The sequence below is a fragment of the Oppia nitens genome, unplaced genomic scaffold (assembly GCF_028296485.1).
Source record: "Oppia nitens isolate AA-2021 unplaced genomic scaffold, nextdenovo-longstitch-racon4-pilon3 scaffold1_pilon_pilon_pilon, whole genome shotgun sequence".
NCBI lineage: Eukaryota > Metazoa > Arthropoda > Arachnida > Sarcoptiformes > Oppiidae > Oppia > Oppia nitens.
This window is the reverse complement of record NW_026533199.1, coordinates 8,370,494-8,387,254: the sequence shown is the minus strand read 5'-3', so window position 1 is coordinate 8,387,254 and position 16,761 is coordinate 8,370,494. Positions and strand designations below refer to the sequence as shown.

At 24.9% G+C, this 16,761-nt stretch overlaps 1 protein-coding gene and 1 non-coding gene across 2 annotated transcripts; both read right to left on the bottom strand.

The window, feature by feature from the left end:
- Positions 1-9,512: 9,512 nt before the first annotated feature.
- LOC128966525 (zinc finger protein Xfin-like) lies at positions 9,513-10,637 on the bottom strand. The gene is made up of 2 exons (XM_054313374.1): positions 10,034-10,637; positions 9,513-9,778 (listed from the first exon to the last, which is right to left on the bottom strand). The coding sequence occupies exons 1-2, from the start codon at positions 10,635-10,637 to the stop codon at positions 9,513-9,515; spliced, it is 870 nt and encodes a 289-aa protein (XP_054169349.1).
- A 3,446-nt stretch (positions 10,638-14,083) lies between these two features.
- Trnan-guu (transfer RNA asparagine (anticodon GUU)) lies at positions 14,084-14,157 on the bottom strand. Its single transcript has one exon. It is a non-coding gene; the product is annotated as a tRNA-Asn (tRNA).
- Between the last annotated feature and the right edge of the window lie 2,604 nt (positions 14,158-16,761).

The following is a 16,761-nucleotide window of genomic DNA, read 5'->3' as shown; positions in this document are numbered from 1 at the left end:
ATTGAAAGTAAGGTATATTTATTCAACAATTGAAAAGAAATAAATATTTTATACTAATAAATATTATTTTAATGTTTTTTGACATTTATTATGTTATTTTTATTGGAATTTTCTACAAATAAGTAAATATATTTATATATCATATCCAGTGTGTATAATATTCAATATGTTTATAAGAATAATGAATACAAAACTCTCCAAAAAAATGTTTAGTATCTCAAATGACTTTATGATTGAATACCACTTTAAACAGTCAATATGTATAACACGCAAAACTCTTGACTACTTATATATATATATATACAGTATATATATCTGGTATACCTTTGAATAACAAAAAGAGTTTTTCGTATTTCAGTATAAATATCAAGAATTTGCAACTTTTAAAAGTTAAGGTATATATTCACTACAAAAACTATTGTAAAGAATAAAAGCGACTAAACATTGATTGAAATGCTTGTGAGGGTTATGAAGGTTAACGAGGACTCAACACTTGGATTGACCCCTATTGACAACATTTAGTTTTCGGTTAATTTATATATAATAATATTTGTAAAATTTTAACTATTTTATTATAAATTATAAATAAATATATAATATAATTTATTCTTTATAATGCAATAAGTATTTTTATAGTATGTTTAATTTCTATATAAATATATAATTATGTTTATAATATATATTTAAAATAAAATTCTATAAATAAAAATAAAATGACCGAAAACTAAACATTTGTTACTTTATGGTTAGTGTGATAGCAAACATGTTGGGCATCAGCGGTACCTAACTTAAGGCCAGTGCTCTCCCGCCCCTTCGTTATGTCGGTGCAGTCAAAGTGTTAAAAAGTGACACATTTTCACACTTATAAAGTGCTTTGAAAAGTAAATCACAAACAATTGAGAGATTTTTAGCAAATGTTTTGTATTGAAACACATAAATCACTTAATTGTCGGATCAGTCCTACATCTCATTAGTTTAGCCATTCATCGGTTATTTAAGATCGTTAAGAAACCCATCACAAGTAAAGGGATTATATTAGCAAACAATAGGTGAAAAATTTTCTAACAAATTGGATGTCTATGTAGTTAGCGATAACTATATACTCTACGGTATGTATATATAAGTATCTGCCATAATATGTGGACAGCCCTCTCAATCACCTCTAGTTTGATGTCAACTACAATTACAAGCCATGAAAATTGAATTTATTTAATACAGTTGTGCTCTTTGAAGTCATAAATTCTTGAGGCACACCAAACCAAACCAAATGTTTCAATAAAATTTCATTAGATTTCATTCAATAGCAAACCTATGATCATAGATCTCTCGGCTAATAATAAAAAGTGAGTCCAACAGAGAGAGAGATAGAAAGAGAGAAAGAAAGAGAGAGAGAGAGAGAGAGAGAGAGAGAGAGAGAGAGAGAGAGAGAGAGAGAGAGAGAGTGGACAACAAATAATAATATAATGGCAAAGATTTTCTATTGGGATAGCATTTTGAAGAGAGCTTTCGTACTATTGACACCTTATGCTTGATATACAACTAATAGAGGCCTAACATTACATTTTTAAGGCTTTAACTCAATGCTAGAAAAAAGTAACACATTTTTAAAGAGAGAAACCTTTTGTGTTATAAAATACTTTTGAGTTAACACTTAAATATATATATATTTGAAAAACCAGTACTGAGTGAGATCAGGGATGCATAGGTTTTCCACTTCACTTCTGCACATCAGTTGTTACCATTTAATGGCCTTTAATATGATTAAGGGCTCAAAATCTGTTTACTAAACTATGCCATTGTATACACAAAAAAAATTGTAACAGCATATTGTCATCTAATACAGTATTTGTAGTGCTGTTTAAAAATTGTATTAAAATCTGCTTAAAGTACTTAACTTTAATAAATATGGTTAATATACAGTATTGTATTTTTAAAATTATTATAACAGTTTTATTGATTTTTATTTATTAATACCTAAATAAAATAAATTTTATTTTTTACGGTAATTGATTATCGATTGGAAAATTTCTTTTATAGCAATTGATTGTAATAAATATTAATAGCAAATTTTTAACATATAAAGTTTGCTTTTAGCTCTCTCTCTCTCTCTCTCTCTCTCTCTCTCTCTCTCCTCTATTTTATAATGTAATTTAATTATAATATAATTTATCTAAAGTTAAAATTTAAACATGAAGGTTTATTAAAACAAAATTATAGTATTTTGATAGAACACAATAAGTTATTGTAATTATGAATATAGTGAATATTTCTCTTTATAATAAATTTATTACAAATACAATATATTATCATTAATTAACTGATTAATTGAATTAATTGTTTATATAATATATGTTGATATAAACTAACTTTAAGTAAATATAATACATTAGATATTTGTATGATACATATGAATACTTAAATGTTGTATACATTTAATAAAATATAAGCTGATATATAGTGTAGTATATATGATATGAATGGATATTGAAAGAGCTTCCTGTGATTGCAGAAGTGATGGCAGAGCTCATAGTGGTGTCGATGAGTGGCTTACGAGTGCTTATAAATGTAATGCAATGAATGGCTGTGAAACAGGAGTATCTATAATAGTATTGAGAGTGCCGTCAGCGCCCTATTGTTGGTCCCTTACAATCACTATTCAGACCATTGTATGTCTCGAGTGGGGAAAACTCGTCGCCTATACATCACTTGGAGAGTCGTTTTTGAGGCAATCATTGATATTCACTTATAATATGCAAAAAACCTAAAATTCAATACACTTTATATGAGAGACCTTTCATTACAATTGATTGCATTTGCGGACAACCTTTAGCGAGCATTTGGCCATTGCTTCCACTGTTTTGTCTCTTTTTTGTTGTTGAATACATGAGCGCTCCTCTAGTGTTATGTTATAACACATTTGACTCTTGGAGTGGATTAAATACATGTGACCAACAAACTGCTTAAAGACTACTACGACTACCACTGCCCGTACCACAAATATCACACCAATGATTCTCACCTCTCAATAGCTTCTGTATCATACAAATGATCGGAGGGCACATAAGGCACAGGTAGGCCCAACACTCGGTAATCTATAGGCGTTATTTAGCCTATCATTGTATTTGTGTTTTATCGGTTAAGGCACTCAACTGTTGTATGTTTCAAAAGCATTACCTGAAAACTAGTCTCTCTTTTTTTGATGTCATTTAAGTTTACACCGAACTTAACAATTATAATAAAAATTATAAATTGAAATCTTTGATATTTTTTTTGCATATATTTCTCATGTTTACCGTTTAGACAAATATTCACATATTTTTTACTTTATATATAAAATGAATTTGAATATTTTGAAGTCAAAACTTTTGTTAAATAGAGAAAATGATTGCTTCAATAATTTTCTTTTGCATTATATGCCAATTGGTTTGTCTCAAAAAATATAAGTTGACTCAAATGTTTGTTTATTTCAGTTTTTATTTTAATACATTTATATTTGTTTAAAAAACATTGTAAAATATATTTAAATATATTTTCAAATATATATACATATAAGAAGTACATTATAATTTAGAAATAAAAACTTTAATTACTTACTATTTTTCAAGTATAGTCATAAAATGATGCAAAGTTTAGTTTATTTTAAAACACTTTATGACACCAACCAAATGATTATCAATTATCGCAAAACTGCTGTCAGTTTTACACTGAACATAATTGCGCGAAAGAAAGAGAGAAAGAAAGAGAGAAAGAAAGAGAGAAAGAGAGAAAGAAAGAGAGAAAGAAAGAGAGAAAGAAAGAGAGAAAGAAAGAGAGAAAGAAAGAGAGAAAGAGAGAAGAGAAAGAAAGAGAGAAAGAAAGAGAGAAAGAAAGAGAGAAAGAAAGAGAGAAAGAAAGAGAGAGAGAAAGAGAGAGAGAGAGAAAGAGAGAGAAAGAGAGAGAAAGAGAGAGAAAGAGAGAGAAAGAGAGAGAAAGAGAGAGAAAGAGAGAGAAAGAGAGAGAGAAAGAGGTGCTCTGAAACAAAATATTTGAATTAATTTGTTTGCAAATTAATCAAAAACTAAGTTTATATGATCACTAAATTTATTTCATAAGTTTTAAAGTATTTTTTTATTTTATTGAATAACAAATATATCATTTCTATATAATATAATCATTAATCAAATACAAAGTAAACATCAGTTAGTTATTGAATACAAGAATCGGTGAATTAAGAAGAGTTCGATCATCTGTTGAATAGTTTTTATATCTTTGACAGTAATTGTGAATAAATAAAAATATGGTTTGGCTTATGATTGACACCATTTAAGATATGGTTTGCCATAAGTATAGACTTTATTCAGATATTCGTTGGACACCAGAGAAGCAGATCTAATGGCAAATAAAGGCAATTCACTTCTTGTTAATAAATCGATGCGTAAAGTACTGTATTTTCATTCATTTTATATTTAGTTCAAAAAATACTAAATTTTAAATTTTGTCAAATTTTTATTGTAAATGAGTGGCGGATCCACTTTTCTTACTGTATATAATTGTACTGTAATATCAATTTTCATTTTTATATTAAACTATAACATTACTGTATATAATTTATGTATCACACAATTAAATTTTTTAATTAAATATTAACATTTTTATACTTATTGTATATAATTTATATATTATTCAATATTCAATTAAATTATAAACTATTGAAAACTGTATATTGAAATTATAGAAATATGTATTAAGAATACTTATTTTTTCAATTGACTAATATTTAAGTAAATGAATTTAATTTTATATTTGTCAAACAATTATTTATAATATATTTTAAAATTATTGATTTATATTTTATAAAATAATATTATTTGAATGCAATTCTAATATAATTACAAAAATTTAAAGTTGTGTTCAATACGCCACTGAAATGTGTGAAGTTGTGTTTGAGACACAATATATTGATATTTAGTGACAAACTTGATATTATTGTTTAGTATATAAAGTGTGTGTATAATCGTGTTATAAAAAGAGCGGATCTAATCGTTATGAAGACATATATATGTTATAGTTTGTCGTTTTCCGCCTGCTTTGAGTGCTTTATCACCGATAAACAGCACTCAATGAGAGGTACAGTCAACTAAATACTGACTACAGTCACGGTCTAAAACTCACGATTCAAGTACCACTTATGAGACAAACACTTGTATAAAATGTATACCAAATTTCATGGCAAATGTCTGATTCAGACCCGACATCACTGTTTCAATGTAGGAGTGCCTTAAAAATAACATATTGAAGAAACATTGAGAGAGACCTTTAAAGCAACAGTTCTCTCTCTCTCTCTCTCTCTCTCTCTCTCTCTCTCTCTCTCTCTATCTCTCTCTCTCTCTCTCTCTCTCTCAAAATATATTCATTTCTTAGGTTGAAATACTGTCGAAGAAAAATAATATATAGTGTGACACAAAAAGGACAGTACTTTGGGAGAGTCATAGATCACAGTTCGGCAATAGAGAAGTAACATTAAGAGAGTTGTTGTACTCTCTTAGCACAGTTACCAGTGATGACAACCGTGACCAGAGTATGAATGGTGTCCAACATTTCAATATATATATATATACAGTATATGTGACCATACTAAATACTATAACATATATAGAGTTCAAACATTAGTACACTATTTATCATATAATTTATCAATGAAAGAGAGAGAGAAAGAGAGAGAGAGAGAGAGAGAGAGAGAGAGAGAGAGAGAGAGAGAGAGAGAGAGAGAGAGAGAGAGAGAGAGAGAGAGAGAGCAATGAAAGCCGTATTTTGTGAATTTTTAGTACACTTTTTTTACAAAACTATTGGGATTCTCCATAGGTATTGACTTTTCTGAATTCACAAATCAATATTTCAGTTCCCTATCGGTTCAATACAAAAGTGTTGTCATACTGTATATAGTGAATAAAAACTATAAAATATTGAATTGAAATATTTTTATTGTATTCACTTTTCTATTAAATTATGAAAAAATTGGTTAAAATGTGAATTAAATATTTTTTACGGTAAACAAAGATTTATTACTTTGTTATTCTAAGTTAATTTTATTGAGAATCGATTTGAGATCAATTCATATGAAAAATATGCAATCATTTAATACATTCATTATTTATAAAATTTAGATTTACTTAAACAACATTTTTAATAAATAATAATTTTTAAATAATTGCTATCAGTTTAAATGTATACGAATTTTAACAAAAATATTTACTGTAAGCTTATTATACAAATAAAATATTAATATTAAAAGTGAGTAAAATTACACAATACTATCAAACAAATTAATTTCTAATTTATTTTGTTAAAAATTTGTCACAATTTAACGGATTAAAAAATAACGTATTAGCTATTAGTTTATAATGTTACATTAAATAATTTACATATTATATAATACAGAAAAATGGTATTTCACTTAAGTTTAAATTCATAAAACATTTGTACAAAAAAGTATAAAACTTTTGTATATAAATTTCATGTGAAATCGTAAAATACTGTATACTATTTCACTGGTTTTTTTTTGTATTTCATAAATATATTCGTATAATACTATATTTAGATCAATTTAAAGGTATTTTTGGTCTTATAATAAATTGAATGAGAGTTACAAAAAGTCTCTAACAATAAAAAGAGTTGATGTGTAAGGATTGGGACACAAAAATATCATATAATATATATGGTTTATATGGCGACTATTGATGTAACTATTGTTTGGTTGACTTAGCATTTTAAGTGTTCCCATCACTGAATACAGAGTACAGTATTATTATTATTATACTTTTTGAACTAACTTTTGGTTCACAAATCTCTTTTAACTTTCACTTTCTATTGAAATTCATTTTAACTAATTTTTATTCCAATGTTAAATATTTAATAAGATTTTAAAAAATTATAGATTACTACAAAATAATTATATATATATATATATATATATTAAATTTTTATATAGTTATCGATTAAAAAATAAAAATATATACAACATATATTTTTGCGCAAATAATATCTATTAAATCTACTTTAATGGTAAGCAAACTGTTGAGAAAAACACAATATAGTTGACGAAAAAGTTATTTTTGTGAGAAATGTCAGTTTGGGTTAAAAAGAAAAGGTTTGGTAAGAATAATGACTGGTAATGGTATGTAATGGTAGGCTATATTTTGGTGCATTGGTGAGCACCGGCATCACCGCCTACAACAAGCAAATGCCCCGTTAAAGACCACTCCCGCCTACACGACAAAGATGTCGCGATTTCTCCACTTCACTGATCATTAATAGACCGCTTTCTGGACCGTCTTTCATATCACTCACAGTCACTCACAGACAATAACATTTAGCCCAAAGCATTGGCAGTCAATCAGCTAAATAGCCGTATCGTTGTTTTCAACACATTTTAAATACATAATACATAAGAGTGACTGACTATCAGTTACTCTATACTCTTACCCTTCATTTATATCCAATACTATTGTCCTTGAGATCAATCTAAAGGTATTAGTTATAGTCGTTTCAGGCAATGGACAACAAAATGTTAAAATGTATTATTTATTAAATGTATTGCACCTAAAAATTTTCAATAAATTTCCACTTGATTTCATTTTTACTACTTTTAGATACTTTTCAGTCAAAGTCAGGCAAAAACTATATCAATATTACAGTGTATTTACAATATAATCAAATTGTTTGACTAAATTTTAAATTTAATATTGAGTTTTTTGTCGTATCAATAATAATGTATATAACATTTTACAAACATTTAACTACAGTATATCATATACTATATATATTTTCTTCAATTCAAAATATAACTTTAAATAAAAATTTTTAAAAAACTAAAATAATCTAATGTTTTGGTTATAACTATGAAAATTTAGTCATTGTTTTGGAAATAAAGGATTTGAGAATTAAATTGAACTGATATTTCATTTATTATAATAACCCGAGAATTGAGTGGATTTATGGATAGCTGTAAACACATACACAAGTAGTACAGCACTCGGGGAGAGACCATCTCATCGATCACTAATAGATCGCTCATTGCCTGTCATAGCAATGAATGGGATGTTTTGCCAATCGATGTATTGCCAAAAGTAAAGACACATTTTGTGGTTTTTAACTCATATTTTACAGAAATTATATTTTTCTTTACCTTTTGATTAATTGTTGTAATACTACTAAAAACTTGTGGAAATACTATCAATATTTTTTTTGAATCACACTTTTGGCGGAAGTTTCCTACACTAAACATTTCATTCAAAAGACTTATTTTTTGAACAAAATATATACAAATAACTCGATGTTATTGTTATTAAAGTCTAACTTTATAATACTAACAGTTTTAAATTTGTTAGATTTTACAGTATTTATACGGAAAATGTATAAAATATTAATTTAATATTAAATACTTAAATAATTATTTTAATTGTTTATTACTTCATGAGTTCTGACTCACTAATGACTAAATGAATCATACATTTAATTATGTATTATAATATAAATTATAGATAAATTGTTATATTTAGAAAATTATTTTTTTTTTTTAAATAAATATTTCAAACATTTGTAAATAGCCTATAATGGAAAAAGTAAGTGTATATAATGTAAACATTTATTATAATATGTTATGAATTTTTGGAGGCAGTCATATCATAAGCCATATCATAACTGTTGGTATACTCTATATTGCATTTTACATTACATACTCACTATATTATGAGCGTTTAGAGTGAGGGAACCGGGACTCAAATGAATGGTTAGTTGTGAAATAACTGTTAACATTACTCTAATCGTTTCGCTCTAATGAATCCCTGAATGAAAGCCGACATTACCGCCGATAGTGTGTCTCAACAATAATATAAATGGACTAAAATGTTAGTGTTTTTGGTTGTGATCTGATTGACAGATAACCAGAAATAACATTTTACAATACTATATATGAAAATATTCATAATAATAATAATGCATAAAATAATAAGACTGTACACAATGTACTATATATTGTATAGTATACATACATTCATACTTCTACAAGAAATAATACAATTATATATTTAACTATATTTTATTTTATTATTAATTAATAATTATAATCAATTATATTTTATAAAATATATTTATAAATAAATATATATATATATATATATACATTATAATATATAAATATATGATTAGGTCATTAAAATATACCATCTACGTTAATTTTAAAACAATAGCAAATATAGGTAAAAAAAATATTTAAAATACCGTATACATTGTACTATACAGGCTAAGCATAAAAATACAGTATATTATTATTGATATTATAATGTATTTAATATATACACTAAATTAAATGTTATTTAAATACTGATTTATATTACAATTGATATAGTATTTTGTGATTAGTTTTCAGAATAAACAAAAATTATTTACAAAATACTATATATTTATATATAAAAATTTTAAATAGAAAAATATAATAAAAAATATTTCTAGTGATTCTATTAATGCAATTGATATCACAAATGAGGAACCCATCCATTAACTGAACCAAAGAAATGAAAAGGCATTGACACTGGAAGTGGTATATGAATGGGAACCGATGGTGTCCTTTGGTGAGTCTTAACGTGTTTTTTTAGGTGATCTTTACGACCAAATCTTTTGCCACAAACACTACAAGAGAAAGGCCTCAAACCGGTGTGAATGCGCTTATGACGCGTCAACTCTTCATTTCGGGTAAAAGTTTTGCCACAGTTTGGGTGATCGCAAGCAAATGGACGCTCACCTGATATAATCATATAATAATTATTATTTTATTATTTATATTTAACACAAAATTTAATTATAATTGTCTCTTTCTAAAAGATAGTCTTAAAGGGATTTAAAATCTTACACTAATATAAAAATAACTACAGTATAATAATAAACTGTACAGTATATTGTAATTTATCAAAAAACATATTTGATAACATTAAATATATTTAAAATTAATAATTTCAATTAATACTATAATTTTTTATAATAAAAATATAATAAATACCGGTATGTATTCTGATGTGACCCTTGAGCTGACCATTATTAGAGAAGGAGACCCTACAGTGTGGACATTGAAATCGTTTAGGTCTTTGTTTTTTATGGTTTTGCAATTGTCTCCATTGTCTGCTTATGGCATTGGATGCTGTGTTAGACAATCCTTGTTCTGGAAATGGCGTTACATTTAGAAACGGTTGTTCATAAAACATAGGATCACCAAATGGTAGAGATGGATGATGGTGTAGCATATGATGATTATGTTTAGCAATCATTGGTAAATGTGCTGCTGATGTATGAATATTTTGAGGCCATTGAGGTATTGTCTGTATCGGTGGACAAATATTAGGATGAGTTTTGTTGATATCACTGAGTGATGAATCTTTGATTGGCGAATAAATATCATGTAATTTCTTATTTATATCTTTTTTAAATAAATTGAGTTTTAAATTTGTTTCATATTTGACTGTAGATTTGCTTATTGCTGGTGTCGATGATAAGTCAGATGGTGGTAATGTTGTTGTTGAAAGTTGTGTACCATTAATATGGTTGGCAACCGACGAATCCCAGGGACGGAATAAATTGCTTCGACGACATACTTCTTTAAAGGCCATCACTTAATATTAAAAGTTTGTTGCAATGAATTGCAATTAAAGTATAAAATATTTGTACAAATATCTCATATAAAAGCACTGATAGATAATGAAAAGGTGTGATAAACTTGTGATTCACTTTTGAATGCAAAGAACAAGTGATGTTCACTTTGAGTGGCGTTGGAGTGGTGTTGGAGTGGTGTTAGACTTCAATATTTATTTGAGAGATGATTATTATAGAAGATATGTTACGACTAAATATACTCTTTATATGTGTTATTGTTTTGTTAGGCTATTCAGGATATCGGTGCTGGTGTTAGGGTCTCCCTTCGGGACAATTTACTATTGAATGGTGACTGAAATGGGGATTCAAGCACTTGGAACAAGCAGTGATCACTTCTCAAAGATTGGTCATTTTGGAAGCGCTGATACTCATAGTGAAGGAAAGGGATTGGATCGGCACAGTCATCGAGTCGGGGAAACCTATGATAAATGAGAGCACATTTGGAAAGGGGGGCCAACACAGAGTCATACAGTATGTAAAGCACAAGTGTGTTGTGAACTCCCGCTAAGCAGGCCTTCAGTTATTCCGCCTTTTCGTGAGGGGATATTATGCCCGTTCTCTGCCTGTGATCTGCCTGTGCTCTCCTCTCATCTCCCATTTATGAGAACTGATGATATGATGCTAACAATCCATTTCTGATGTGATTCAACTCATCCATACAAAGGCTAAGGGCGTCCAACATAGTCAATGCTTTGATCAGAACCTCCTATCGAAGTCAACGATACCCCAACCGTCCCCTACATATACCACTGCAAACATTATTGCAAACGGAGAAGGCTTTCACAGGAGGGCTTAGAAGGCTCACCACTACTATATATATATTACTCTGTCTGTACGTACAGTACTTATATTACTCTACATACCATTCCTTATATTATTCATTTTTATAAAAGTTATACATTTATTATATAACATTCTATACTCAATAAATATACTGTATATATAATAATATAAAATATATGATGACATAAGTTTTATAAACTTTACATTTAACTCTTTTTCCCGCAACTGTTAATAATTTAACACTTGTATCTAAAACTTGTTTATGTAATTGAAAATAATTGTCATATATATATATATATATATATCATCACTAATTTGACAATTCATTCAAACAATTAAAAAATATTCTTAAAATGTCTCTAAAAATGATTGTTTCATTTTCTAAAGAGTCTCTATTAGATTATATAACTCTAATGACTTGAAAGTTAATACAATTTAAAGCAAAAAGTAAATTACAGTAATGTATATCATATTGTAAATGTAAACACTGTACTATACCACTGTAAATGTATACTGTATTTATCATTAATGAATCGTACATTTTATTTTATATTGTATAAACTACTGTATATACTATAAAGAGTATATTTTTATTGATATGTATTGATATGTTTTGATAATATAAGTATTATTATAGTTGGAGGCAATGACTCACAAAAAGTCATCTCATATATGATAGAAATTTTCTATTAGAGACTGTCTATCATAAGTGCTATTTCCTCTCTCTTCTATCAAAACCTAATTTATTTAAAGTCAGACTCTTTTAAAACATATATTATTATTATATCTATTGTTTGGGCAAATGATTTATGTTTCAAAAACAATTTTAATTAATTACAGCATTACTAATAAACAATAAAATAAAAATATTAGAATATTCAGTATTTATTATTGTATTTATTACAATATTTTAATTTAGTTAATATTATATTTGTAAATCATTAAATTTTGTTAAAATATTTTTAAATCATAGACAAAATATTACAAAAAAAAACTTTTTGTAAGCACACAAAACACAATATAACCAAATACTTGACTCCTGTGACCCATTATTAGACTCAAGTGTGACCCTAACACTCAACAATACAATACAATAATATATTATTGTTATCGCTTAAGAAATGTTGACTAAAATCGTATTTTCCGACAAAACTCATACTTTTATTAAATATTTTCAATTATCAAAAAATAACAATAAAACTATATTTTTATAACAAATTATGGTATTTAAAAATTTATAAAGAAGTTGATTGTTACCATGTTAATTTTATTATATTGTACTATTTAATTTAAAATATTAATTTCACTGAATATTTAGATTTTAAACATATCCTATAGTATACAATAACATTTAATTCTATTATTATAATATTTTTAAAAATATTTGTAAAAAGGCAATAAATGCAATAAGGCAATTTGTTATATAATTATTTTTTAAATTTTTAAATATTATAATTATTTAGATTTTATACTATATCTATTACATTACATAATTTAAGTTATGTATTATATAATAATTATATTTAATATATATATATAATACTCCAAAGCTATTAGAAATATAGAATCTATAATATTATTACTCTATACAAGTCATTGCCATTAATGCTATCAGTAATAGATTTTTTAAATTAATGTCTAATATACAGTATATAACATAACAGATATTTAAAAGTTTTTAATTTATATCAAACAATGATCAAGATAAACTTATTCTTACTTATTTAATTTGTACTAGTTTATTTGTGCAATTTTATTTTATAAAGCTTAATGACAATAACATATATGATAACACTATTATATTGAATACAGTATATGTCTAATACATACTACAATATACGGTATATTAAGACTTTATGACATTACTAGTAAATAATTTTAATTCAATGTATTTCAATTTTATGACTTATATTAATGTCAATTATATTATATCAATGAATTATATTGTATTTATTATAATATCTATTATATATTCAGTAAATATTTGTAACAATTTGAAATTGATTTAACTGACTGTAAAGTTAATAATATTGAATATTAATGTACTGACATCTATTGATAGTGAAACAAACTATAGTATTAATATGTATTAAGATAATAATAATACTGTATTAAACTTTATAAATAATATTACGGTATTTTTAAATTAATAATACAATAATAAGTACTGTAAAAACTTGGAAACTAATTTTCTTAAAATAATTTAAATATTAATTCTATAATTAATTAATTATTTATTTATTTATTATTTTTTAAAAATAACTTAATTAATTAATAAAAGAATTTAAGTGTTTATTTTTATTTAAAATAAAAAATATTTATAATTAAAATTATGTTTATTTTTAATATATAAAATGTATTACAAATATTATAATACTTTACAATGTCTAATACTAATTATTATATATCTTATAAATTGTACTTTAATTTGCTTTAGAATTAATTTCAAAAAAGTATTTTTTTAGAATATAAATCAGTGAAAATATTCATTGAATAATAAATGTAAACATTAAAAAAAATAACTAATGAAATAAAGTTTTGAAGTGTATAACTAACTAATAAACTGAAACTAAAATTAAAATTAAACAAAAAAATGTATTATACTAAACAAAAAACATACCGCCCCCGGGTGGGCTCGAACCACCAACCTTTCGGTTAACAGCCGAACGCGCTAGCCAATTGCGCCACGGAGGCTCATGTTTTTGAGCACTTGTAGTTACATTTTTGAAGGACAGCTATACTACCTATTCGGCGATTCAATCAATTTAGTCAATAAATTGATATATTATTAATATACAGACATATGGTGTTTGTATTATTACCTTTGCTTTTGACTATCACTTCATTTTATTTAATATAATGTTTTCATTTCAGTTATTTATTTTTTTTGAATAATTAGTTTTAAAAAAGTACACAACTATTTCAATCCTCCAAAAAACTAATTATTAAATTATTTATTTGTCATTTATTTATTTAAATATAGCGATTACTAAAGTTATTTGTTAGTTATTAATTAAGTAAGTGAATAACGCATAACTTTTTTTAGTTATTTTCAAAATACAATAAATTTTACTTTTTTAATGAAAAAATATTTGTCAATAATTAAAGTAATGAAAAAATATGAACGATAAGCCTTATGTGCTGTGAAGTGATATCAATAAAATGTTGACCCATCGGACACTTTATCACTAGTTTAGTAATTGACAACTGTTTCCATAAAAAAATAATAATATTGTTTTTATTATAGTTTAATTAAGCAACTATTATATATATATATATTGTTTTATTTTAAATATAAAATTTATTAAATTAACGTTTTCATAAAATATCATTATAATGACATTTTATTTAATATAATATTTAAATTTTGATTTTTTGCTGTTTATCAATTATTTTATTAAAATATTATTATTATTATTATTATTATAAATGTAATAAACATGTCTAATAATATTTCACCCCAGTATAATTTTGTTTTAGCACAATAGTGAATATGATATTTTTTTTATTGAATATCATATTGTAAATATTTATACATAATATCTGTGACAAAAAAACCATAGTTTGAAATAAAATAATTTTTTATTCAATTTTATTTTTTTATATATAAAGAAGTTATTACACAAAAAAAACGAGTCTCACCTATTTTGTGACCGATTATATTTATATATACAGTATATTATATATAACAACAATGATATGCTATACAGATATTTACGAGAATTCACGTCTAAACCAATGAATAGCAATTGTTTTGTGCTATCAATTCATTGACTATAAAGAAAGTCTAGAGTAAAGGGAAAAAATAAACTTAAATATAAAATCAAACTTTTGAAAAATTGAATGTTTGTGACAATATCTGAAAGGTATGATTAGATCCCTGAACTAACTCTAAACAAACTTATTTTATGACTTTAATGATATCTTAAATTTTATTATTATTAAAACCAGTGACAAACGAGTAAAAGTCAAATACAATAAACACTTTAAGTTCAGTCATCCAAAAAACCTTTACTTGTTTGATGATCTATCAGAGTATGAATTTGTGTTATAATTTTGTAAAATATCCTTAAAATGTTGTTATTGCCGGTGAAATTGTAATAAAGATATAGTACTACTAAATAAAAATTTTAAAATAAACTCTAAAAGTATTTAAGAACTATAGATATTTATTATATTTTATTTTTATTATAATATTTTACTTATTAAAGTTTACATTTGATATTAAATTGAATTATTTAGTTTTTCTTTATTATTTTTTAACTATATGTTATTTAATAAAAAATATATTTATGTTATAAAATTTAAACTAATTTAAAATTGTAATAAATTATAAAGAAGTATAATTTAATCAGAACTAAGTACTATATATATTGTATTTATATAATATAATAACATTTAAATTACAATTAAATAAAAGTTAATTATAAAAAATTTAGTATTATAACTAATTATTTTACAAAAACAAATTGTTTTATATTATTATTATATTTGTTAATATGGTTAATCATTACATTATATAAATTTAATCAATTAACAAATTGATCTTATTAAATTATTTTATTGCAATATTGATTTGTTTGTGTATTACTTAAATAAAAATGTTATTAACATTTGTGAATCAAACTCAATATTTTATATTATATATATATATATATATATACCTGTAGTCTATATATAATAGTATATATAGGTGTGAATTAGTGACGCAAGAAAAAAGTTTTCAACAAATATTGAATTAATACCTCAAATCAAATACTACAGTATATAAAGGTTTTGCTATTATTTTGTATTTTTATGTCTCTATTGAGTAGTCATTAGATTAGAGTACAGGATCTTTATATAAGTGTGAAAAACTTATCGTTATATAACAGCTCTTTTACTTTAACTAATCATAACTATTATTGATTTATTTCATCCCTATATTTCTCAAGTATAGTATCAATGGTTAATACATATAACAAAATATATTATATTTTTTACAAATAAAATATTAATTAATGAAAAAACACATTTTATTAATTTCATACTATATTTATCATAACTTTCGATACAATGAGTATCCGGTATCACAACTGTTGGCAGTATTTTGTATCTAATTTTAACTATACATTGGAAATAAACTAAAATGGATTGTATTTAATGATTTTTAGTAAAAAAAATAATATTAGATTGGCTTATGTTATATAACTTATATAATACAGTATAAGTCTCATTATAGTCAAGAAAACTGTTGGATTAGTTTACCTGTAAAACAATTCCTGTAACTAAATATTTGTCGTGTTTTTACGTAAAAGA